Genomic DNA, 27,109 nt, shown 5'->3' on the forward strand with positions numbered 1-27,109 from the left:
TATTATTTATTTTAATTTACTTACTTTACCGACAAAGAGTCTGTGTGTGTATCATTTGTCCAATAAATTATTTTTTTGTGTCTCCTTATCTTTTTTGAGATACAAAACAGAAATGAAAATGGTGAAAATATTGTTAGTTGCAGTTCTAGTATCAGGACATAAAACGGGAACACCTTACAATATAAATAAATCAAGTAAATATATATATATATATATATATATATATATATATATATATATTAGGCTTCATATTTAAGGCTCTAAAATTAAGGTTTGATTCAAAGTGTCAGAATCAACTGTGTGGTAATACTTGAGGTAGAAGTTTGTGGTGGATATAACTAGACTGCATCAATTGTGTATCCACTGCAGGGCACAGTAGACTAAATATTGAAACCTTTGTTACTTCATGTTTGTTGCAGAGCCATTATTTTGATAGTCAATTTTTTTATTCCACCCTTTGTTCTCGTTTGCACTTGGTGTTATCGCGGGAAGTGGCAGGAAGATACGCTAGCTCCGTTTACCTATCGTGTCACTGACAGAAAGCTCAGCCTGGAGTTCCTCAGCGCTGATGGTGAATAGCCGCTGCTGCGGTAACGGGCGGAGGAGAAGAAGCCGCATAAGGAGTCAGCAGTGGCAGAGGAGTGATAGTTCGGAGTTAGTCTCTTAGAATTAGCTGTATTACGTGTATTATTTAATCCTTACAAACCACAGAAGCAAGGGAAGGGAAAAATAAGGAAAGATGGCGGCCGCGGCCTCGCCGGGCTCCGGCTCGTCCACCCCTTCAGACTGGATTGTACTGAGAGACGGTTGCCTGCGTTGCGACGAGGAGGGCCTGCGAAGCCTTTCCTACCACCCGGCCCTCAACACTATCTTGGCCGTTACTAGCCGCGGCAGTATCAAAGTAATTGACGGCACTTCGGGGGCCATTCTCCAGGCTTCAGCGTTGCACGGTAAGCACCAGAGCCCCGTGTCATGCCCTGACACCAACAGTTTCAGTTTTGAGAAACCAACCACTGGTTGTCAACAGACACTTACGTTAAACGCGACATAGGCTGAGTTGTAACCTCAGCAGGCTAACGCTAGCTGTTCCAAGCAGTTGTCTGTGGGCCTAACGTTAGTTAGATTATTTGGCAAACAGGATTCGTTCTGCTTGTTTACCGTCTTTGGACATTGATCTGTTTGTAGTCCAACTTAAACTAGTGCTTCTTGAACGCTAGTGTTCGCCACTGTTTACTACATGCCTCTACCATCCAAGCTATTAGCTAGCTGGTTAACTTAGCACAGCGCTAGTTAGCCGGTCAATCTTTCCTGTCAGTTTCTGTCATTCTCGTGGTCAGTCACGATATGTCGTTATAATTACAATTCATATCTTTTGCATCTAGAGTAGCACACCTACCATTACCTAGCCAAAGGTTGTGCAGTGTGTACATGGGAATTACGGTGATAGCCACTAAGCTAGCTAGCGGCACGTTAGCTGCTTAACTTACAGCCTATGGTGTATATACTGTCAACCATTTAAAAGCATTGGTGTGATGCTGAAAGTGAACTGACTGGGTGGTGCAGAGTTGGTGTATTGGGGCCATACATGCATGCGGGGCTCTCTTGGCTAATTCAGTCAAAAACCCCTTGTGTTGGTATTTCATGTCTGCACGCAAAGTCCCGTCATAATGTAATTACTGACAGGACATTGCATATTATGTTTCCAAAGACTAGGCTATTAGTTTCCCAAGCAGCGCTCCACACTGACCTGGTAACTCTGCTTTGTTTACACATCATCATAGCATGTATCCTATGACAGGGGTTTGAAGTTAGCATTTGTTTACATCTTAAATTGTGCTAATCTGAAGATGGATGCCAGTGTTTGTGCTTTAACCCTGACTTTTATCATTGAACAACAGTTATATTTCCAAGTGTTTACTGCAATATAGAGTCATTCTTGAAATGGGAATAAGACCATAGCTCCCCCATTAGCTAGTACTCAGGTTTGTTGTTAATGAGCTCGTTGATTGTAAACAGTTTCAGTAAACACATAATTACTGTACTATTATAGAACTGCTGTTTTGCACTGGCGATTGTGTTTGACAGGCTGCAGCCCATTTGAGGATTGTTTCAGATGACCTTAAGATGAAACATTGTTGGTAAAGTAGGACTTTTAGGAGATGAACATCTTTTTGTTTGATGGAATACTCGTAATAATGATGATAATATTATTTAAACGGCAATTTTCAAAACAAAGTTAAAAAGTGCTATACATTGTTGGAATAGTCTTTCAACCACTGTCACCATACAAAACCTTTCTTTAAAAAACAATTTTTAGAGCAAGGTTTATGCTGCAAATAAGATTAGCACGGTAATGCAGACAGACAGTGCTCCCGTGTCTGTTTAGAATGTGTTGGCCTTGTGATTACCTGGCATCCTGTCCAGGATGTACCCCGCCTCCAGCTAGGAGAATATTAATAAAATATTTCTCCCATGGAAGCTGTGTATGTTCATAGTGTACATAAACGTGACGCTATACAAACCCTCTAAAAGTTAAATGGAATGGACTTGCATCCACACAGAGCTGTTGGATCTTCTGTTGAATTTACTTTCAGTTTACTTTAATCTCAGGTCATTTTCAGCAGAAGCTCCCAGTTTTTTAAAACAGGGCTGTTGTCGTGTCTGTCGTCCTCAGATGTCTGTTGATTGTGATTGATGGAACATTTAGCCCAGTTGAACCTTCTCTGGATTGATGGTTGTGTCATATTTCAATTAGAATTAATTAAATTTTTTATGGACAATGTCATTTAACATAGTTCCAATACAGAGCATGAAACCAGATTTGTTTAGGGTTGTAACGGTATCATGGTGAAAAAAAATGGTGTGTGTGAGAGAGTTAAAGGTACAGACAGGAGCAGTCTGGCTGTGCTGTTGCGCACCTACAGTGTTAATTGTTCATTATCATAGGGCATTATTTTAAAAGCCTCCCTTACAGAATCGCTACAGTCCTAGACATTGATGAGCACAAGCTACTGTAGTGTAGCAGAAAATGCAATACTTTGGCTAAGTTTTGTAAACAAATGTGTTACTACATTTTTGCTGTTGCCTCCAAGTGAAAACAATGTTTTTGTAAATTTCAAGACAGAAATCTGCTTCATTAAATCATTGTTCTGTTAACTTCATCTGTTCAGTGACCAGTTATTGTCACTAAGGTTATAAGAGAACCAACGCTGACCTTAGCTTTCGTGCCTGGCTGTGTTTTGTGCAAGTTAAGAGACAGGAATTCACTGCTGAAAACATATCTCATATTATAAAGAAGCCGCAAATCACTATTTATTGTAATGTGAAAACCCATTGCAATGAATTAAAGTAAATACAATTTAAAAACTGCTGGTAAATATATCTGTGTTTTCAATTCCACAGAAAGAACAGAACAATATTAAAGTGACGTAGAGAAATGGAATGAATTTGAATGATGTTTGTATTAATTAGTAATTAGCTAAGAAAAGCTTTTAGGTTTTAATAGTCGGTCCAGTTATCCAGACAGTAGAGAAACAACTGATGCTATCAGTGTAAAAGGTGGCCAGTCAGACTCGTTTCTCTGAACAAATGTTTGGCTTTGAGTTGTTTGGCACAAGATGGTAAACCAAGCATGTTGAATAACTGAGGTTTCTCAGGTAGTCACTTTCTCCTTCAAACCTCCTGACACTGTCTGCTGTCCTCTGTTCCTGTCACAGCTAAACCTGGCGGTCGTGTCAGGTGTCAGTACTTTCCAGCAGTGGACAAGGTGCTTTTTGTGGACGACTATGCAGTGGGATGCAGGAAGGACTTGAACGGCATCCTGCTCCTGGACACAGCTCTCCAGCCTCCAGTGGCCAAGCCCGAGGATATGGTTCAGCTGGAGCTGCCGGTCACAGAGGTAAGAGAGGAAGCTCCTTACAGAGATGCTTGTTGTCACCTGATATTTGCCTGGATAGATGTGTTTACACTAAGCCTTTTGTTCAGTGGAATAAACTGCTCAATCTGGGTATATGAAAGGCTCAGCAGGTTCAAATTCTCCCTCACATTACTTTTACATTAACCTTCCTCACGCTCACCCACTCTATTTTAATAACTGCAGCAATAAACTTAGAGTGTAGCGTATAGCCCAGTATTAAACCAATAATGGTGTCAAAAATGCTCATTGTTGAAAGAAATAAGTGACTGTGTATAGTTATTGCTCAGGTTTGACCACATACAGTATTCATCCAAATCCCTATACAGCTCCAAGATAGGCAACTCCTTTTTATCAAAGGGGGTACAAACTTTGTCTTTTGGAAAGGACCGCTAAACTCTATTATCCAAAAATATTATTCCATAATATAACTCACACAGAAAGCCAGAATGTTACATCAATAAACTGTCAAAATGTCTCCGCTTGTGGGGGGTGGTCCAGTGGTAGAAATGTCAGGAGCAAATATTGGAAGAAATTTAGGGTTGACTAATGAATGTAGCGTTAGGCTAATGCCTAGATGGTGTGGGCTTCTACTAGCTCATGTTTTCTGTTATGATTTGCGTTAAATGCAACTTGTTTGTAATGTGGCAACAGCTAATAACTTTTGCTACCTCAGCAATCAACTAACATTAGGGACACAACCAATTTTTTTTTCCAGAAGCCCAGGAGGATAACATGCTCCCAGACAGGATGTGACTTATGAGGCTTCTGGTTTATCAACAATGTTTCGACACTTTGACATGATTTGTATTGTAAATAACTAAAGCCCTACTCGTGTCAATGGACTGGCTAAATATCGCCTGGCATCAAGAAAAGAAACTCGTGCTGTTCAGCACCGCTGCTGGAAAAAGTCCTTTGGGAATCAGTGGACATCTCATCTGCTTTCATCTCTTACTCTTCAGCTGGCAGCTCAACTGCTTTTGATGAAATGAGAGTTCATTTACCTTCAGTGATTTGACTTGAACTAGTTGTTCAATTGATTTGAGCACTTTCCTGAAACTAAAGCTCACTGCAGTGACAGACATTCAACACACATTACACATGTTGACTGTTTTCATTCAATATTCATATGGGCACCTGATAGTGGTGTAACGGATCGATCCGTGATCTGTTCGGGTCACACCTCACGGTTAGGGTCACACCTCCTCACGGTTCGGGTCTCGGGTCACACCTCCTCACGGTTCGGGTCACACCTCCTCACGGTTCGGGTCACACCTCCTCACGGTTCGGGTCACACCTCCTCATGGTTCGGGTCACACCTCACGGTTCGGCACACTTGTGAACCGCGGATCAATTGAGTTTTTTTGCAATTGCAATTTTTTTTACAGTTTAATCATCATGGTGTATAATAAAGTGTTACTGCTGCTGTTCCTTTTCAAGTAACAAGTCTCTGAATATCAATGCAAAGTGTCAGTGAGCAGATATAAAGCAGTAGTGTGTTCACGTGAACAGAGCAGGTTAAAAGCATTTAACTGTGAAAGTCATGGCGAGCGGAGGAGCTTCAGAATCCCCCAGCGTCATTTAAGTCGTAGGTTTGGGAGCATTTTGTCTTCCCTGTAACTTATGACGGGATGAGGGCGGTGGACAAAAGCGTTACGGTATGTAGGCGTTGTTTAAAGAGAGACATACGACAACGGCTGACTGTGATGGTTCACTTCATTACGGCGGAGTGGAGATTCATAGTCCGGTGCTGCAGACACGCCCCCTCTGTGAGAGTCACACAGACACACACCTGGTGCAGGTGCTGACAGAAGCAGCAGAGTGGAAGCTAGACAGGCCCAATAATATCCCAGTCACCACAGAAAGGTCTACCCTCTCCCCAGACTATGTAGATATAAAAAATGTAAATTTGTAGACTATTTCACAGTAATGGTAAACATTATTGTGTATTTGAATGACATAACCTGACAGGAAGTAAACATAGACCCAAGTTGTTGCCGAGCAGTTCAGTTGAAACAGTGGAAGCTAGCTCACTGGCTGTTTCTTTCTTTCAATATTGATCAAAGGCCGAGGGTCTCAACATACCTCATGTTGCACTTAAACTTAACAGAGATTAGTATTCTTGAATGTTTTATTTATTTATTTCAAATTGGACGTCTTCAATATTTGTGTTTTTATGTAAGACTATAGCCCAAAGTTCTTTGCTTTAAGTGTTCTTTAATTAATAAATGGAAAGCAAAGTTATATTTGACTCCTCCCTCTTTCTTTGCTGATCCGAAAAATGATCCGAACCGTGACTCAAGAACCGTGATCCGAATGAACCGTGAGGTTTGTGATCCGTTGCACCCCTAGTACCTGAGTATTGTTTTTAAACTTGGAAAAAATGTGGACCTGTCCTTTAACACTTTGGTTAGAGCTTTCTTGCATTCGGCAAGAAATATTGAATGTGGACATCCCCTTGTTTATTTACAGGAAAAGCAGGGGAATATATTGTAACTATTACAAAACATGTTGTAGTTACGTCACATGCAGATGCTCAATAAAGTGTTTCACTCTTATGTGTGGCCTGCTACCCAAGTTGTTTGTTGGAGTCTCTAGTTAGTTTAGTTGTTGCTGACTACAGGCACTGATGTAAAGTCACGTTATCATGCATCAGATAAAAACCCATATGACCGTTCATTTGTGATGAAGGCAGTCCCAATGCCTGACCCAGGCAGTGAAAACTATAACTAATATGTGTGTTTGTGTGTTTTTAGGCCCAGCAGATGCTGTCAGCCTGTCAGGAGAAGATTGATGTGTCTAACACAGAGGGCTATGAACTCTTTATCACCCAGCTCAAAGAAGGTCTGAAGAATACCTCACACGAGACGGCAGCCAATCACAAAGTGGCCAAGGTTAGTCTGACAACCTTTCGAAAGGGGATTTTGTTTAATTGTTAAATCCTGTAATAATATATGTTCACTTTTTGTCCTCATATCAACATATTAGGATTTTTTCTTTATTTAGCTATTAGTCACACTTGGAAGTGAAGAGCAGTGTTTCAGTGTATGGGATGTCACATGAGAAGAGCCAGTCAAAAGACTAGAAAGGTTTCCCCACTGTGGGCTCATTCAGAGTACTGGATTATGCTATGCCTTTGTTTTTTGTGTTCCCCATCAGTGCGGTTACTTCTGACCGCATTTGGGCAAAATAAGAGCAGCATTGTAGGTTAGGGTCCTAGCTGTGGACACAATAACATGAACACTTGTACAGTATAATCCACTGCAGTAGCCTTAAGGCTGCGACGATCACTGGAAGTAGTATCAACCGATAAGGATTACGATGTCTACTTGAAGCCTTCTATTTATCCTGTCTCATTATATATTTATTTATTGAACTATTGATAAGGTAAGTCTTTATTTGGATAATCCTCCTAATAATTTATAGATTATTGTAACATTTCAACATCTTATTAATTGAGACTCAACAATTTGACTTTCACTTTGTCTGTAGATGTTTAACAGACTTTATGGAGTATATGTGACAGTTCACGAACATACCTCTAATTTCTCAGAATAATTTAGTTGACCTTGAACAACTCACTCAAGCTGAAGCCAGGTTTAACTTCAGTAAAGTCATTTCAGCGGCGCATAGAGAAGTGATCTGGTGTGTTTTGTGTCATTAGATCGTCTCTTCTGATCGGCCTTTAGAGACCACAGATCAAACTATTCAGAACAAATAGTTTATACACTGTTTATTTGTTGATGCAACGCAGAGGGCCTTAGATAAGTCACAATCGTGTCATGAAACAGTATTTGATTCGTATTTTTAAAATCATTTACCTCAAAATCGTAATGTTCCTAAATTAAAAAAAAAAACGTTTCCAAATCAAGCACAGAAAAGGAAACGTATCGCCCTGTGTCCTTTCCTATCAGAGTCTTACCTTGATTAATGGCTAGTAAGTCATGTTAGGGAGCTCTGTGACTGATTTTAATTGTGTGGATTAACTTGCCAAGTTCCATTAAAACAAACCAATCTGATGAAGTGAGTAGTGATCAGAGGGCCTTACTGTGATCGTCCCAGTTGGCCACCTGGCTGTAAACCAACTCAAATTGAAGTTGTTAATCGACATTTTAATCTTATAATCACTGTTTTTTTTGCCGATGTTACCAATTGCCGATCATCAAAGATCCATATTGGTATGATCCTTTTTGTTATTTTGTTCCAGCAGCTGGTCCAGACTATTATTTTATTTTCACCTATGTCCCAACTGTATTTGCTCCAAAGACAGTGTAAACTATCAATAGTTGTTAATGTTATCCTTTTACTTTGTCATAGACATCTATCGTGGTTATTAACATAAAAAATAGGGATGCACCGATTGTGAAATTCTAGGTCGAAACCTGTTTTAATAATAAGTTGTCCGATAACTGATACTGATGATGCTCTGTACTTGCTGTTATTTATTCCCCTTTTGTGCCAGGGAAACAAAAACATCTTCATACAAAAAATGACTGACTTGTTTTAAATTCATGACACTGTCTTTGTATGAGCACAAATTCAATAATACAAATGTATGACACAATCTTTGATACAACCCTTCACATGAGTACGATTCTTTTAGAGACGAGACAAACCTACCTACTCAATGAGAAGAACGTTTCAGTCTGTAGTCCAACAAAAGTATGTTTTGTGAAATAAATTAAATGTAATTCAATATAAATGTAAAAGCGATGAGAAACAAAGGCAGTGTTTCACACATACAGACTTGGATGGGCCAGCCAGGTATATTTGGCAATTTCTTTATCCGTCTGAGAGAGCGACGCCATCCGTGATCAATTAACTTTAGTGGACTGAACGCAGAACGCACTGCGGTGAGTGGATCTCAGAGCTCATCCTGCCTCAGCTGTCCGACAGTGCACTACAGTGCAGCGGTAAACACAGACCATGATTTGGTTTTAATGTTTCGCAGCATTATGATTTCTCAGTAAATTATTAAAACCCTGGACAGGGACGTGGTTCAGACTGTAACTGTATGTTGACAATATTGACTGATTTTGATTCTACTTGTGTCGTGGTTCTAATTCTACGGATATTTGAGAATGAGAAGTAACCAAGCAAAAGCCACCTTATTTTAAGTAGATTTAGACTCTCATAAACAGTATTTTGTTATTCTTTTTGGTATTGGTAAAGGAACTTTGAATTTTTCTTTTTTTACTTTTAAGGCGCCTTTTACACAGAATGGTGGAACTGCAGTGGAAAACCCATTATTTCCAACGGCCTGTGCGGTGCCACAATGACTTTTCGCTGCGTCAAAAGTTAACTTGGGTTGAATTTTAAAAACTGCGTCATGTGTGAAAGGTCATTTAGATTATTTTCTCAAATATTTTTGTTATTACCCATGCCAACTGTGTAGCCTTGGTTTTTGTCAAAATTACCTAATGAATATAGAATTTTTATCTACCCCACTGTACCAGATGTACTCAACTGTTACTCCAAAACTGTTAGATTTGAATTGGGGCTATTGCTTACATAACAGTCCTAAAAAAACTAACATCATCTTCTGTCCCTTTTAGCTCCCCGTCCCCACTAAGCGACATTTTTCACACTCAAAACTGAGCTTTCGAGTGGATAAACCTGAAATTTGCCAAATTAATGTTATGTTTCTTACTTTGGGGTGTTGCGCAAAAATGAAGAAATGACCAAATTAACATGGTTAATCTTATAATTCTTGATTTTCTATCAATACAATAATTCATTGCTGCAGACAGTTCCTTCTTGCAGCTACATTACTGTGTAATGAGAACACTAAGTTGTCATCATGTATTGAAATTAACTACCAGTGTCTGCTATTTTTTTTTTTTTCTTTTGCTATCCTAAAACTCACCTCTCCACACTCTGTGATCTCCTTTATTCTTTCAGTGGGCGACAGTGACCTTCCATCTTCCCCACCACATGCTGAAGCTGGTGGCCGGGGCCATCGTCAATGAGCTGAAGAAGATAAACCAGAACGTAGCTGCCTTGTCTGTGGCCTCCTCCATCATGGATAGGCTCTCCTACCTCTTGTCAAGCGCCAGGCCTGAGCTTGGGGTGGGCCCCGGGCGCTCTGTAGATAGGTGAGCAAGCAGGGAACAGATACACCTCCTCAGGGAGTTGGTGGTTTTTAAGCATAAGGCGTGACACATGTAGGTTTACCTGCAAGACCACAGAGGAGATGATCAGTTCTACACCAGCAATGCCATTGGTTTGTCTTTCAGTATGAAAGACCTCCCCACTCTTCTCTCCTCGTAGCGTCATTTGTTTTCCTAAAGTGGATGCACATAAAGAGATAACACCTAGTATGTTGTTGCACAGGAATTACTCATGCAGCTCATAGAAATATTCCAATCAGCAAGGCTGGATTTCTTACTCGACAAATGGACAACTCCCAAAACAAAACCTCAGGTTCACTCCAGGTTAAAAGAGTTCATGCACACAACACATCTTTACTCTTAATGTAATAGTTGAAGTGCATTGACTTCCAATTTGTGCTCTTAAATTGAGCCTGCACAAATGACTAAATTGCACTGTGTGACCACTTTGTCACTATGTTACCGACGTTATTGCAAAGCATAAATAAATCGTGAAAGTTGTGAGGCCATGGACTGTCAAAATGAGCCACTTGGATTAACTGCAGTTTTGATTAGTATTCAGCCTGTTAAACAATGTTATATCAATGTAACACTAAAATATTTTAAATGTTCCTCCTTTCCAATCTATTTATCTATTTATATTGTTTACCGCTTTCATCAAAATAGGCGACCCACGCCAAATCTGTAGATGAGCCGTCCTGAGCTGAGCCGCGCTGCTCACGGTCCACGTGTCTTTTGTACAGTACTGGTCCAACAGAGTCTACGATGTGTATTTTAAAATCCAGGCCTGGATATTAGTTTGTTACTCAGGAAAATCTAAAGTTACTGCATTTCTTTGCCCTGGCGTTGAAATATAAAGTCACCCTCGGCTCAAACCTCTGCATGTCCTTCTTTTTGCGAGTGGGAGTTTTTATAAACAAAAAGGTGATTTATTTACAAAAGTGCCATGCTACAAGTGTAACCAAACATAAATACAAACACATGGTTAACTTAGCTTAACTGCAGAAAGACAACTCATCATAAAGTAAGTTAATCGCATGCACACAGCTACACACTGATGTTCCTTTCTCCCCCTGTACAGTCAAAGTCATCTCCTTTTTATAGAGAGCCTCCTATCAGCAGGTTCTACAGTAGTTCCTACCACGAGTGCAGGTGACACCAATTACTGACTCCAATAGTTAACAGACAAAAGCTATACCTTACAGCACCCCTTTAGGTAGCCAACACTTTTATATAAGTTACAATTTGCTATACACTCACAACAATGTAAAACAGATTAACCTACACATCTACCTGTACATACTCTACTCCCCCCCCATACTTGGTCTGACCCTATGACATCACTGCTGACATCATCCAGTATATAAATAGAGGAAATGGTTGGGTGCCTCCCCTTTAGCCTCTAGAACACATGGTGGGTATGGTAACAAACAATTGACAAGCATGGTTAGAGTTATAGATCAGTGTAATACGGGGACAAATGGTGTGTTCTCACCTATTTATTATAGTCTGGTAAATTATGAATTAACAATAGAGAATAAAACCTAATTGTGCCACTTATTGACTCTTTTTTTTTTTTTTTACATGTACACAGTATATATCTTACATACATCAGTATTTCTACTTCCACTGAATTGAAGTGGAGGCTGCGTGTTGTTTACCCGTGGAGCTCCATTGATGATGGCTTTTTTCATTCCCATTTATGAACTTAACTCAGAGTGAACTAACTCTGATCAGCTGTTCTTGAACCGAAAACTCCGCGTTTTCCATCTCAGGGTTAGGCTCACAGTTAGTTAAACCTGCTTTCTGAAACGAGGCCCAGTTCACTCAAAACAAACGCATGGCTTTAACTCTGAATGAATCCTATTATCTTCATTAAGGGGCAGACTCCGCCTCTCAAAACGCATGTAGGCCTATAGCTCATTTTCATTCTTATTTGGAGCCAATAAACACATTCAAGTATTTTTTTGCTTTATTAACATACGTACATAGCCAATAAAGCAATAGAATCATGTTTTGATTTGAGTATCTCTTTTAATTTTGTAATACCGCAAATCCCCTATAAATACCATCCTATAAGTTTTAGGTCATATCATCCACCCCTAGGGCAAAGTTGAAATCATTCAACAGAACAAATAAGTTATTTGTGTGCTAATTATTAATAGGAGAGCATGATTTATTAGTTTGTGCAGACTAATTCATTTTTTTCTCCAGGTTAGTCCTGTCAGGAACGAACATTACATTTAGCTGACGCGACTTACAATTCAGATGCTATCATACCGTAGGCACAGCTACAGGAGCAATTTTGGGGTTAAGGGTCTTGCTCAAGGACACAACGACATGTTTGAACCGCCAACCCTCTGATTGAAAAACGGCCCTGCTCTCCACTCAGCCACAGTTGGCCATTTAGTGTTCCCTTTACAAGTAGCGTTTGTAGTAGCTATGCGTATGTCAAAGATTTCACATGTTCACTACAAAACAGCTACTGTGACACTTTCCCCACCAGCATGATTGTAAAATGTGTTGTTGTCGACAGATCTTTGATGTACAGTGAGGCCAACAGGAGGGAGACGTTTACGTCGTGGCCACATGCTGGGTACAGGTGGGCTCAGCCTGATCCAATGGCTCAAGCAGGATTTTACCACCAGGTAGGTTGTGAGAGAACTCAGAACTCAGTTTATATCTGTTTACTCTCATTTATATATTCATTCGTTATTTGCATGCTGTCAAAGGGCCATTTGCCTGCACAGTAGAGCCTGTTGGAGTTTCAGGTCACTGGAACACTATTCAGCTAGAGCAGGGGTCGGCAACCCTTACTATCCAAAGAGCCATTTTGCCATTTTTCCACCAAATAACGTCCCAAGTCTCTTATTTGTCATTTCCTCGCTCCTCGCTTGAACCGGAAGTTGTTCTGCGCCGCCATATTGACGGCTGTCCCAAAGCTCTTATTTAGCGAGGAGGAGCGAGGAGGGATCTCCGAGGAGCCATGAGCAAGGACGCATGAGAACAGCCTTCCAGGAAGCATGTTAACGGCCGGCACGCCCCCTCATTGTTCATGTGATAGGATGCTGCAGCTGATCAGACTGATCAGCTTTTTCTAAATATCAATGGAGTTTCATACCAGAGTGAAGACAGATCAGATTAAACTCTAGTTTTATATTTGATTAGTTTTCGGATTCACCGTCTGGTTTAAATATGTTTATTGTAGACTGAACAACAAAAGGACCACAAACAACTTTCTTCATTTATTGGAAAGATTAGTCTTTTCTTGATCTTTAAAGTCAGAGAGAGCTGGCGAGAAGAGACACTTTTTACATCAGTTATCATCATTTCATTCAGTCACGTGAGGCTGATCATTCCTGAGTGTCGGGTTTGATGAGTTTTATCATTTAAGTTTAACCTGAAACATGGAGCCTAATAAATAAATTCCAGTAGTCAAGAGAAACCATAATCATATTCTGGGTTAATTAATGACTTTACAAACAGAATTTCAAAACATAAACGCAAATAATTAATAAATAAGAAAAACACATTCCATTGGTAGAAATCAGCCCTGCACTTCTAAACAGAACACAGTTTGTTAAAGAGGTAACAGGCTACAGAGAGAAACACCTCTACAGTGATGATCACTGTGTCTTTATTAGTTATTAATTACAGTGATCATGTGAACAGACACAAACTTCTCAAAATTCTCTCTAGCTGTTAAAGCCGACTGACAGCTGATCCAGCTGTGATCAGAGCCGCCGTCATCAGAAACAGACGTCGCTTCACGTGACGCTTCAGAGGAAAGGACGTCTCATGTCTCTTAAAACATATTTCCTCTCTCCTCGCATGGTTTCCTTCTCTCCATGCATCCTTGGTTGGAGGGACTAAGACGCAAGGAAAAGACACAAGTGAGGGAAACGGGGATGCAATTAAGAGACTTGGGATCTACCCACGGTTAGCGGCTTTGAGCAACAAATCTACTTCCTGTTTAAATCGGCACCCAACCGCATGCCCAGTGTATGTCGTCACGTGATATTCCTTTTCAGGCGCTTTAGTCTGGATGGAGATCATCTCAATCGATGCTGAAACGCCGTTTGGACGGAGATTGTAGTAGTGTGGATGTAGACTCTGGGAGCCGCAACAGAGGGGCTGAAGAGCCCGACCCCTGAGCTAGAGGAAGAAACATGGCTGCATTTAACCGAATGTAACCATGGAGACTGCTCTTGTTAAGACTCGTGTGCTTTGGTGTCATGCCAACAACCTAAAGCTATAGAAAGCATCAGTGTTTGTGCAAAGGAACAATAAATGTTAATGTCTCCATCAGCAACAACCATTAGATTAGATACAATGTTGAATTCATTGCACGTACTGTACAAGTACTGAAACGATGAAATGCAGTTTAGCATTTAACGAGAAGTGCAAAAATGGGGTTATATATAAACGGTTGGGGGGTAATTAATCCTACATTAAAATATATACTGTATGAACAGTGTCGCTGTGATGCAGAGTTCGCAAGGTAACAGCTGCTGGTCCTTTAACAGAGAGACCTGTAGAGCCTCCCAGAGGGGAGGATGGCAAACACTTGGCAGGCATCGCTTGTGCGACAGCCTCAGCGGGAAGCAGGGAGTGTAGAACCGCTGATGCGTTGGGCAGTTTTCACCACCCTCTGCAGTGCTTTCCGGTCCAGTAGCCGCAGTAGATGTTCACCAGAATCGGAGGAGACGGATGGACCTTCTTCAGATGCTGGGTTGCCTTTTTGAACAGGGTCAAAGTGTTGAGGGTCCATGAGAAGATTCATGGAGATATGGACACCCAGAAACTTATATCCAGGGGTGGAGCACTTGAAGGTGTGCGTTTGCCTTCAGATACTGCCACCTTCATCAAAGTTTACTGATTGCCTCAATAACGTTATCAGGTTCACTGTTAACATTGGATTCAAATCCAAAATAATGCCAAATGGGTGCTTTTGCTTTATGCTTTGACACCAAATCCTCGAGCATTTCATCGAGCTTTTGTCAAGTGATCTGATTCTGCAATATCGTCCCCATTCACTTAAACGGCAAAGGGATTCAGGGCCTCTCTTCTTACCTAGAGACACAGAGGTGAAATCTGATTGGATAAAAGCTCTACTTAAAACAAGCTACACTGGAAGCAGAGCAACTGAGGAAGGCAGTAGCTGTGCAATGAGAACATAAGATAATGGGAAAAATAATTAGAATACATGTAGTGTATTTATGAAAAATTATAAAATAGCTATATCTTTGTGATTCTGTTTAGGCCAGCAGAGAAGGCCTTGCTGGCCCTGAGGGCCCACCACTGCTTGATTGCTAGTGGCAGCATGCAGCCCTTTCTTTGCAAACTAAGCATTAGCATCCGGGGGGGAAATGCTGCAGTCACAGCAGTCCATGTGAACTCTCTGAACAGATAGAAAAGTCCACACTTAACCATGAGGTATTCTCAGTTAGCAGTAACTGGTGATAGCGGTTTCCTTGTGACAAGTTTTGTTTTCATAAATGCAAAGTAGCCCACCTCTGGTCTTACTGGAGAGATCTGCTGTTCTATCGGCCTGGAGGATGTAGCGCCACATTAGCTCAGGTGTGCTATCGGGAACATCACTGTTGAGTGATGTTCCCTCAAAAATCTTGATGCTGCAGTCCATAATTATTTTATGAGTGATTATCTGCCATTGCAGCTCATCCATTTTGTTCACCAGAGACCGTTCAATGGGGAGAAAAATGCTGTGTAGAGATGGCCGATGATGAGTTAGTTTTAGCTTTGCTCTTAGCCCTCCTCTCTTTCCCTGACTTTTGTTCTTGACACAACCTGCAAACATTTCTTAGTTGGTAGCCTCCTATGTCTAATCAGGAAATTGCAGATAAAACCAATGTTAAAAAGTTCTTGTCGGCTATATGACATGTATGCAAGACTCTTCTTAGTGTGCAGATGTGAAACAAATAGACAGATGACTACTAATTTACAGAATCTGGAGAGACGTGTTGTGCGCCCTCTGCCATCTTGGTCCAGATGATTATAATTTACAATAACTTAATCATTTACCCTGTCTATCCATAGCCTGCCTCAACAGGGGACGACAGAGCCATGTGTTTCACCTGCAGTGTGTGTCTGGTCTGTTGGGAACCTACAGATGAGCCCTGGTGAGTGGAGATCATTAATTATGCATTCATTTATCTACGATAACATATCATTGATGACCAACACTTCTTCACTACCCACAGGTCTGAACATGAGCGTCATTCTCCCAATTGTCCGTTTGTGAAGGGCGAGCACACACAGAACGTGCCGCTGTCAGTGACACTGGCCACCAGCCCCGCCCAATTTCCCAACAGCCCCGACAGTTCAGACAAGATCGCCTGCTATGGCTTCGGCAGCTGCCCGCAGTTTCTGGCTGCTGCCACCAAGAGGGGCAAGATCTGTATCTGGGATGTCTCCAAAATGATGAAGGTCAGAGCATCTAACTGTGAATATATGAGACTGCATCATCTCTCTTGTGTTTCACCTTCAAAAGTGTTAGCGTCAGACGGTACGTGTTAGTATTGAACCCAGAGTCTAGAGTGTGTAATTGTGTGCTGAACAGGTGCACTTGAAGTTTGACATCAACCCGTATGACCCGGCCATCCTGAGGCAGCTGATTCTGTGCGGTGGTGAGCAGAGCCACCATGAGCTGACTGAGTCTCGGAGACCAACTCTGGCTTGGCTCGAGGAGTCATCCTCCTGCTCTGACCTGCCCAAGCTAGAGGGAGACAGGTGAGACACACACACACCCACTGATTCATTTAAGTATATACACACACAATAAATCCTTGAGGTTGCTATGGAAACATGTCCCCATGCTGTACAGCAGAGAAGGACGTTTCCTCAGTGAAAACCTCGCAGGCTAAAGTTAGTTAGGTCATTGCTGCTATATTTGAAAGGCTGGAGCGAGCAGAAGGTCGGATATAGAGATTGAGTGATCACTTCAGTGTTGCTACAAAGACCTAAACTGTGATGAGATAGAGTAGTGCAAGACACATTGAACTGGGACAGACGACTCAACCTGCGGCTAATTGGAGCAGCTGACGAATATTTCAGGCACCTAGCTGCAGAAGTGGAAAGTGCACCGGCCACGAGCACTCATGCCAGATGAAAAGAGTCCTCCAAGACCTTTCATCATGAGATTCCAAACTCTCTGAAACGTGACTGAGTAATAGCTGGAGAGAAATACAGAAAGTGTAACTTTTCTGCCTTGATACATTATTTATCTACCACAGGAGTACATGTATCTGGTTACTTTCATCTCTCACAGAAATTTGATAAAATGATAACATTAATGTAAACTTTGTAGTGTCCAAACTCAAATATCTTTTACCTGCATGCCTCTCTTATCTTGGGCTGGTGTGTACATGTCAGGAATGTACTTTGCGTGTGCAAAGAAAGAAGATTTCTTGCCAGAGTATGTGTTCACACTTCGGCTATCGGCCAGATGACAGACAAGCCTCTTGGGGCAAGGAGCTATATTTCTGTGGTTCTGGTGTAACCAGCAGATATCCAGGTCAAGACTTCCTTTCTGTGAGCTTCTTATTGTTTACAGTCCGTTTAGCAACTTAAGATGTGAGACTGTAGCTGCAGTTGAGAGACAGCGTGTACTACCGGATCATTTCACAAGTTTCCAGTTCACAAGCTAATTTTATACCAATGGAAATCCAAATCATCTCCAGACGATAGTCAGTGGGCTCAATGCATCCCATCTCTTGTTCTGCATATAAATGCTGAATCTGTTTATAAAGATTAGACGGCTATTAAAGCTGAATCTGATGTTTTATCTTCATACAAAATCCTACAAAAACCTTTTTACTATGTTATATGCCAGACTATTTCTTGGTCAGTACCAGTAAAGGTACAGGTTTCGCCTGCAACTGTCATTGCATTGTTCAAAGCTACAGAGGCCATAGATTGTAACTGTTCTGTCAACTCAACTAGCCGAATATGACCTCACATCAAGGGTGACAATTCAGCAAGATATTTATCGCCTGTTCATTTAGAAATGTATCATTTTGATTTCCTTGTTGCCTCAAGCTGTTAGTGAGAAACTCCTCAATAGCATGGCTGTGCCACAGAATGATCTCTGAAACAACTTTTATAATAAAAAAAAGAACAAAAGTGTGGATGAATGGAAGGAGAGTGGCCACAAACTGTAACACAGCCACTCAGTCAGATTATTGTGAGTGTGTGAGTGTGTGTGTGAGTGAGTCACAGTTCTCAGTTTGTGTTTCATCATGTTTTTTTTTCTTCTTTTCCAGTGATGACCAGTTGGAGGACTCAGACAGTGATGAGCATTCCCGATCAGAGTCAGTAACAGGTATGAAGACTTGAATTTGTCCTTTCTAAGGGCTGGTGGTGCTGTTGTTGTTTGAATTTGGATGAATCATATCTAAAGCCATGTCGATCCACCTCTTCATGTTAGGCCTCACTGAAATAGCATTTCCCATGCTTCATTGGTGTTAGGTTCTAGACAGGAAAAACCTCAGCCCTCTTCTTTTACCTCTGTTCCAGGCCAGCAGTCCCAGTGGGAAAGCATGGACGTGAGCCTAGGGGTTACGTCGCTGAGTGTTCTCCAGCAGCCAGAGAAGCTCCAGTGGGAGGTGGTGGCCAGTGTGCTGGAGGACACGGTCAAGGACCTGGAGGAATTGGGTGCCAACCCCTCACTTAACCAAGCCAAGGCCCACAGCCAGGCCAAAGCAAAGGATAAGGTCCCTGACCTTCACAACATTCCCTTCCCCTGTCTGCTGGCCGGAGGCCTGCTCAGTTACCGTTCAGCATCAGGCACCCCCATGGCTGGACCCCCACCCACAACCCCAGCTAAAACACGCAGGACCACAGATGGTCCCCTAAGGACTCAGGGGCCTGAGCCCTTCCTAAATCCTGGACCTCTACTGGACCAGGGCCCCATGGAGATAGAGACCTGCAACCCCCAGACTGCAGCCCAGGAGCAGATCTTCTCTAACCTAGTAGGTTCCCAACCACCAAGCCCCTCTTCTCTGCCGGCTGTTCGCAGGACTATACCCGTGCTGTTGCTGTACAGTATTAGAGAGGTGGATGACAAGTCCTCAGGGCAGGTGTTTGCTCAAATGAACAACCTGATGAGCAAGGGGCTCCATGAGGAGGGCTTTACTGTGCCACAGATTATAGAGATGGAGTTCGACACGCATGAGCAGCTTCTTCTTCAGGATCCTCCCATCACTTACATTCAGCAGTTTGCTGATGCAGCAACTAATCTGGCAGGGTTAGACGGCCACACGGACAAATGGAGCACGCTGGCTGCAGCCACTGCTTCCACCCCGCCTCGACCAGGAGCTCTGGTGCAGTGCTTGAGGCTGCCGAAACAGCTGGAAGAGGAGAATCTTTACGTGGACTCTATCACGCCCTGCTGGGATGGTGTGCACCTTCTGGTCGGCCTGCAGCCATGTAGCGCTGAATCTCTGAGCGCTACAAACCAAGTGGAGGCTCTCAACAATCTCAACCGCCTGCACTCTGCCCTCTGCAGCCAGCGCAAAGGAGACCCCCTACACTCAGTGGCCAATGGGGTGGAAGGGCACCACTCGGGGGGGTCACCGCCTCAGACACCCCTCATTCTGCCCCCAGGAGACCAGCAGCAGCAGCAGCAGCAGCGGTCCCCAAGTGGTGGGAGTGGAGGCTATCTTGCACTCTACAAACTCAATTACTCCACCCGTATTGTCACCTTGGACGAGGAACCTGTCAAGGTGCAGCAGATCTGGGACCCTTGTGATGCCATCACCTCTCTTATATTGCTTCCTCCAGATGTGCTTGATGGCAGGGAGGATGACAGTGAAGAGGCTCCTGAGGAGGCGCACCCCTCTGGATCTAAAAAGGGCTCATTTGGGTTTGGAATGGCGCCGGCTGGCTCTGGAAATGGGACTGCATGTGGAGCAGCCACAACCAGCAGCAGCAGCGTTACTGTCACCTGTCCGTCCACCTCAGCCTTGGGCCAAAAAGAGTGCAAGCGGTTAGAGGTGACAGGCCTAGGCCACCTGGTGGTGACCACGCGGGCTGGGTACATTATGATACTGGACCTGTCCACGTTGGAGGTCTTGGCCAAGGTGGAGCCGTCTAAGAAGGAAGGGTCAGCAGAGGAGACTGACCCCTTTGTCTCAGTTACCTATTGCTCTGGGACTGATCGCCTTTGTGCCTGTACCAAAGGTGAGTGTTTCCTTCCTGCATCTGTTTCCCTTCAGACAGCAGTCCTGTTAACTTCTGGGATGGATAGGCTGGCTTCAACGTGTGTGTGTGTGTTGTTTGTTATTTACCACAATTATTGACACGCAAAAGTCAATAACAGCATTTTGTTTGATGTCCATTACTATATTTATTTGTATGTTCTTTATGAAGTTATGTAAATATAATACTGATTTGGCTCTGATTTTACTCATTTAGCATTTAGTGGTGGAATGTGAATTGGTCATTTGGATTTAAATTAAAAAAAGATAGTGAAAGTAAAATGGTAGATGATTAAATGTACTTTAAAGATCAATAAACTGAGTTAAGTGTTGAAATAGAAGTCAATACATTTGTATGTATTAATTTTGTCACTTCCCTTTTTTGAAGGTGGAGAACTTCATTTCCTTCAAATTGGAGGTGTGTGTGACGATATAGATGACGGAGACATGTTTATTGATGGCCCCCTTTCTAAAGGGGCTGAACTGTTGCTTGAGGGGGCCAAGCCCTCGTCCAACCCCTCCAGCCCTGGGATCACAGGTAAACTAGTTAACCAGACACATTCAGTGTTCAATTCTTTAACCTCTCTGTGATACCGGTAATCTGATGTCCTACAATTGTCCCCCAACTGGCCTTTGTGCAGGAGTGGACCTCCTGGTGGACCAACCACTGACCACGGAGAGCCTGATGTCTCTGGTAGAGCTAACGCGCTTTGAGACGTTGACCCCCCGCTTCTCGGCCACAGTGCCGCCGTGCTGGGTGGAGGTGCAGCAAGAGCAGCAGCAGCGCCGCCACCCACAGCACCTTCACCAGCAGCACCATGGAGACGCAGCCCAACACACCCGCACCTGGAAGCTTCAGAGTGATGGGTAGCTCAACAAACTAAACAGTAGTCATACCAGTGATGTCCTATGTAATTGTTTATAGAAACACATAGTGTATGGCCTCCATTTCTCTCACTATGTTACATGATGACATCATAGTTGAAATGTAAAGGCCATACAGTTTATTTCGTTGATACTGTCTGAGGGTCTGTCTGCAGCCATTTCCACATGGCTTTCTCTCTAGCAGCAAAAAGTAATTTAAAGAGATCTTCATCCTGTGTCATGAGTTTATCTGGGTTGGTGTAATATATGACAATGGAGCAATTCATTTCTTTACAAAAATGTCCATTATGTCATTAGCAATCTCTTCCTAATATGAAAACGTTTCATTTTTATGTTTTGGAAATATTTTTGGGATCGAAGTAAAATCCCCTGTCAGCATTGTGATAGGTGGCCTTAAAACTTTCCTGATAGAAAACATGGAAGGTCTCCTCCTCCTAACGAGTCATCTACAGTGTTTCAGTTGAATGTCTGAGCAGGTGGTGACCCGTATTGTCTTTGCAGCTCCAGCTGGGACGAGCATGTTTTTGAGCTGGTGCTGCCCAAGGCCTGCATGGTGGGCCATGTGGACTTCAAGTTTCTGCTGAATGCCAACATAGTCAACATTCCTCAGATCCAGGTCACCTTACTGAAGAACAAATCACCTGGGCTGGGCAAAGTCAGCGGTGAGGACACTGCTATGAGATGCATTCTTTTTAAAACCTTTTGATTACTTTACACATACATCCAGGTTGCAAGATTGTTCTTTGCAACTGCCGTGATTTGATCGGGATTATCTTTTTTTTTTGCAACTATGGTGTTTCAAGATGTTCTTTCTTGTCTTTTCAATACCTGTTAAAATGAATTGGGGCGTTTTGAATATGGAACCGCTATCTGTCTAAATCTTGGCTTTCATGTCTAACAGAGACGGCGGTAGACAGACAGATCTCCTTCCCCCTCTCCAGCGTGCTCCATGCTAACGGGGAAAGGAACGGCCAGCCTCTGCTGCATGACTTCACAGAGGACATCCAGTTCATGGACATAGAAGAGACATCAGGTAAAGAATGCAACCAGTTTAGTTTGAGATTATCTTTGGTGAATCTGTTTTTTTATTTTGTTAAAAGACTCTTTCAATTTGTTTTTTAATAAAGTAAATATATATATAATATAAATATATATCCATTATTGAGTGCATCACTTCGACCAGTAGAGATGCACCGATACTGACTCAAATAACTGGATCGGGTATCGGATTTATTTTAACGTATAACCATTCAATAAATGTATATCTATATATTTTTGTTACATTTTGTTTTTACAAAGTTAGGAAAGCAATCTTTAAGTCAAGCCTGAGGTAGCCTTACACATAGCCGAATGATTCCAGTCTCTTCCACACAGTGAGGCAAACTGCTTATCAGGGCTGGACATTACGCTTTTTCAGCCACTTGCCCCTTTTCTATTGTTGAATTTATGAAATTCAAGGGATATAAATGCATTTGTTTGTGATGACCACGGCCCTGCCTTTTATTAGATTTTATGTGTGAGTATATAGCATTAGACTTGTACTATAATTTTGGCATAAAATGAACAGAAAAAGCATATCATTTTTATGTTAATGATTCATTCTAAGATGTCATGATTGTGACCGCCCTCACTAATCTTTTCGGACAGAGGCTTGTCGTTCAACATCCATAAACACTTGAATATGTGTTTTATTCGCCCTGAGTATAACGGTTCATGTGTTTGCTGTAGGCTCCATGCTGTGTCCATTCTTAGAGGACCATAAGGAGGACATCCTGTGTGGTCCAGTGTGGCTGGCCAGTGGGCTGGACCTCTCTGGCCATGCGGGCATGCTCAGCCTCACCAGCCCCAAGTTGGTCAAAGGTAATGACAGTCACATCTACCGTTTCTGATCCCTGACCCGATCAAACCTGACATTGAAGGTTTTTGTGCTCAGGAAGATGATTTTAAGAATCAGCCATGAGGTTGTGGGTTTGTCAGTGTTTCTGAGTCCCGTTGCTCCCTCCACTGCAGGCATGGCAGGAGGCAAGTACCGGTCCTTCCTGGTTCACATCAAAGCCGTGAGTGACAGGGGCATGGAGGAGAGCCCCCGGCCTGTGGTGAGAATGCCCAGTGCCAAGCCTCAGGGCACCAAAGCCCACTCACTGTCTACCCTGCTGCAACGGGCTCAGGCCTCCAAGGTACCAAATCACAACTTTAAGTCTTTTTTTAAAAATGGGTTGATATTTGTTCCTGTCTGTTTTCAAACAATACTCACATGAACATTGAAACGGTTTGCTCCTAGAGTGATTTCAATTCAAAGTGCTGGGACCAAATGCACAGTCCTATTTCAGTCCAAATATATATTCCAAAGTTTACCTACGGTTAGTATTGGGCTTAATAAAACCAAGAGAGTATCCTAATATTTACAGTCCTTTTTAGTGCAGTCTGTAGTCTTTTTTTTTTTATTTTTATTTTTATTTTTTTTAAATATTTTTTTATTTTCCTTGCTTTTTGCAGTGGAGAATTATCACTGTTGCACAAATACTCATTGCACTTTTTGTGGCCCAAGAGCAAGCAAAAAACAGTGTGCCTATGGGGACCTGACTATTGATTTAGGATAAACTAGAAATATTGTGAACCTATCCTTAAGAAGTTTTCCACTGCAAAGCATAAAACATTATAGTTATTTAATGATACATTTAAAACTGTCAAAAATATCCAAAGTCATGATTATCATAATGGCACTGTTTAATAAACTGTTATCAATAATAAGTGCCTTCAGGTAAAGCCATTAAAACAAAACGAATGATTTGGCCACCATTGACTCCTCTTATTGTGTGTGTGTGTGTGTGTGTGTGTGTGTGTGTGTGTGTGTGTGTGTGTGTGTGTGTGTGTGACAAGGTGTCAGCAGTGAAAACCGAGTCTGCAGCACCGTTGAAGAAAGTAGAAAACCTGCGAGGCTGTGATCTGCTGCAGGAAGTGTCTGTCACAATCAGAAGGTTTAAGAAGACCTCAATGCCCAAAGAAAGGTCAGCTCACTGTTGAGGGATGGGACATCGGGGTCTGTTCACACTGTTACATAATCATAATATTGTGGTAATAAACAGTAAACACTGCAGCAGTGAAACGCATCATACAGAAAAGGTTAGTTTAGTAACGCATGCGATCACAGATGATGATGTCTCTACCGTACAGATTGCAAAAGTTAACTGTCTTTTTTGTTCTTCTGTGCTTTTCAGGGTCCAACGCTGTGCTATGCTGCAGTTCCCAGACTTCCACGAGAAGCTGCTGGATGCGCTGTGTCGGCAGACAGACGTCAGCCCGGCCACTGAGCATGCTCAAAGCCTCATCCTGGACATCTTGTGCTGGCTGGCCGGAGTTTTCTCCAATGGACCCTGCAGGTAGGACGAACGCTCCAGCATAACAAATGAGACACCTGGGTCACACACAAAGGATATTTGACTTGTCTGTAAAATGTTGAATTGGAAGTTGTCTTCTTTTTAGTGTAAGAGAAGGAAAGGAGGGCCTGCTGGCGAAAACCCGGACGCGGCTAACGGATATTGTGCAGATGTGTTTCTTCGAGGCTGGCCGCAGCATAGCGCACAAATGTGCTCGCTTTCTTGCACTTTGTATTAGGTAAGGAGCATGGTTGATTTCAGTAATGATGCTTTCAGCTTGCCAAAATATGTGGTGTAACCACAGTAATTGGTGCATAGATGAAGTATAGTGATTACATTTCTGGCTATCACAAACAGTCAGTATTCATACTGAGTAACTAAATTCAACTTGCATTAAATACACCTTGGGACACCCTTCTTCAGAAAGGGAACATGATTAACTATTAATTAATTAATTAATTAATACAGTTCAATCTGGAGGTGACTTGGCTCGTAAACGGTGAACCTAATACTTCATACACACAAACCATGTAATCCGCTTCTCTATCAATGAAAGGTTTATTAACAGACTAAATAGTAAACAAATAAATGAATAGATGTTGACAGCGGCATTCAATAAACGAATGAGGACCCCCATATACCAGATTAGGCATGACTGATATCTGGGCAAAATGGATTAACTTGTGTAAAAACAGGAGACAATGGAAAGTTGTAAAGGAAAGAGTTGTGCTGGAGGGGAGGAGGCAGCTAAATTACAAAATAGTTTGCTTCTGGAAATGTTACAGGTTTCGAAAATGCCAACCCCACCCAAGTGTTACATTTTAAAAGGCACTTCCCAGTAACTAACTCCCCAACAGATGTGTGCAGAGGCTGCATTCTATATGGACAATGCATTGCAGCAAAACGCACATATTTCAGCTGTATATTGAAGAGTACTTCCTTGTAGAACACATATTCTGTGTTGTTAATTGTTTGTCGTGATGTGAACCAGCTGTTGCATTCCTTCCCCTGAGAGTACCTGAACTTGGATTTATTCAGTGCCCGAATATAGGTTCAGGAGAACACTGGAAAGAAAAGCAGAACCATGATAATGGTTACTCCTTATGTTACGGATAGTTACGTTCCTGTGGTTGAAAAGGCCTGTATGAGGAAATAGTTGTTCTTTCATCGTCCCTTGTGTATTTTGAGTTTATATGGTGATAATATTGATCATGCTGCTGTTTTTCTCGCTGTAGCAATGGGAAAGGAGAGCCAAGTCAACAGGGTTTTGGCGTGAGTCTTCTGAAGGCTATGCTCGACAATATGCCTTACTTGCCTGCAGCAGCAACAGGTGGTAAGTAACTGAACAACAATACAGAACAACACGTCGTGTCTAGATGGTTACACTAGATTTGAAAAGCTGTTGAGACTCTCTGCCCGACGACCTATCCTCACCTTAACCATCTCCCGATAGTTTGGCAAATCTAAGATAACCATCCAGACAGGACCACAGCACACCCCAGTACTCATTTCCGCACCTCTTCCTCTCCTGTCTGGTGTCAGGCTCGGTGTTCTGGTACTTTGTGTTGCTGAACTACGTGAAGGAAGAGGACTTGGCGGGCTGCAGCACCTCCTGCGCCTCTCTGCTCACCACTATCTCTCGACAGCTGCAGGACCGCCTCACCCCGCTGGAGGCACTGCTGCAGACCAGGTACTCAACTGTTCAGTTCAAGAGTGGCTTCCAGCTCCTGCAGGCTAGTGATGCACCAATATCATTTCATTTTATTACTTATTATTAGTCAACACAAGGAGATCCAACTACTGCTGAAGTGATGCTCATTTATACTGCTCTGTATTGTCTCATTAGCAGTGTCCTTACTTCCTTGATGTTTCTACCAAATCACAAGCGTCTGCTCTCCCCCTACTGTCCACTTCCTTCCAGGTACGGCCTGTACAGCTCTCCCTTTGACCCGGTGCTGTTTGACCTGGAGGTCAGTGGTTCCTCCTGTAAGAATGCCTTCAACAGCAGCATCGGAGTCCAGTCGGATGAGATTGACCTCTCTGACATCTTGTCAGGTATTAGCTATGCACTAGTCTGACTCACTGGATGTAGACTGTGGGCATATGCCGCCACGTATCTCACGTGACATTCTCCTCCGACTATCTGCGCTATCTATTTTGCAAGGGCACCGTCGCTGCATCTTGTGCTTTGCACCACACAAAACAATTGTGATTGCTTTAAACTAGGACTCGAATATCCAACTATTTAAAAATTCGTTGGCTAGGTATTTTTAGTTTTGGGATTTGGATATTTGTTGTTTTTTTAACGCCTCTAGATTACAAACATGCATAAAACACAGCAAACCTTTTGGAAAAAATGTGTTTTGTTTAATAACGATTACAAATAAAAACAATACTGTAGAGCAGAGGTCTTCAACGTTTTTCAGGCCAAGGACCCCCAAACTGATAGAGAGATGGAGCAGGGACCCCCTACTATATATATATATTGTATAAAATTGTGTTTTATATTAAACTGGGCCTAGTTCCGTGTATAAACATACCTCTTTATTGTGCATTCAATACTAAGCTATTTAAATAATACACAGGTTCATATATTCCTGTTTTTAT

At 42.3% G+C, this 27,109-nt stretch overlaps 1 protein-coding gene across 5 annotated transcripts in view; it reads left to right on the forward strand.

Annotated features, from left to right (window-relative positions):
• The first annotated feature begins 544 nt into the window (after window positions 1-544).
• birc6 (baculoviral IAP repeat containing 6) overlaps window positions 545-27,109 on the forward strand; it is a 112,558-nt gene continuing 85,993 nt past the window's right edge. For all 5 annotated transcript variants that reach the window (XM_079168464.1, XM_079168466.1, XM_079168467.1 and 2 more), the window contains exons 1-22: window positions 545-950; window positions 3,717-3,898; window positions 6,670-6,807; window positions 9,815-10,008; window positions 12,560-12,671; window positions 16,081-16,163; window positions 16,245-16,470; window positions 16,604-16,773; window positions 18,306-18,364; window positions 18,559-20,223; window positions 20,629-20,778; window positions 20,882-21,107; window positions 21,627-21,787; window positions 22,027-22,158; window positions 22,854-22,985; window positions 23,136-23,302; window positions 24,006-24,133; window positions 24,344-24,505; window positions 24,609-24,740; window positions 25,738-25,835; window positions 26,045-26,192; window positions 26,424-26,557. In XM_079168464.1, the coding sequence (XP_079024590.1) occupies window positions 740-950; window positions 3,717-3,898; window positions 6,670-6,807; window positions 9,815-10,008; window positions 12,560-12,671; window positions 16,081-16,163; window positions 16,245-16,470; window positions 16,604-16,773; window positions 18,306-18,364; window positions 18,559-20,223; window positions 20,629-20,778; window positions 20,882-21,107; window positions 21,627-21,787; window positions 22,027-22,158; window positions 22,854-22,985; window positions 23,136-23,302; window positions 24,006-24,133; window positions 24,344-24,505; window positions 24,609-24,740; window positions 25,738-25,835; window positions 26,045-26,192; window positions 26,424-26,557 (4,810 nt within the window). In that variant the 5' untranslated portion in view covers window positions 545-739. The remainder of the gene's footprint in view (window positions 951-3,716; window positions 3,899-6,669; window positions 6,808-9,814; window positions 10,009-12,559; window positions 12,672-16,080; window positions 16,164-16,244; window positions 16,471-16,603; window positions 16,774-18,305; window positions 18,365-18,558; window positions 20,224-20,628; window positions 20,779-20,881; window positions 21,108-21,626; window positions 21,788-22,026; window positions 22,159-22,853; window positions 22,986-23,135; window positions 23,303-24,005; window positions 24,134-24,343; window positions 24,506-24,608; window positions 24,741-25,737; window positions 25,836-26,044; window positions 26,193-26,423; window positions 26,558-27,109) is intronic.

The sequence above is a fragment of the Pholis gunnellus genome (assembly GCF_910591455.1).
Source record: "Pholis gunnellus genome assembly, chromosome: 11".
NCBI classification, from domain to species: Eukaryota; Metazoa; Chordata; class Actinopteri; order Perciformes; family Pholidae; genus Pholis; species Pholis gunnellus.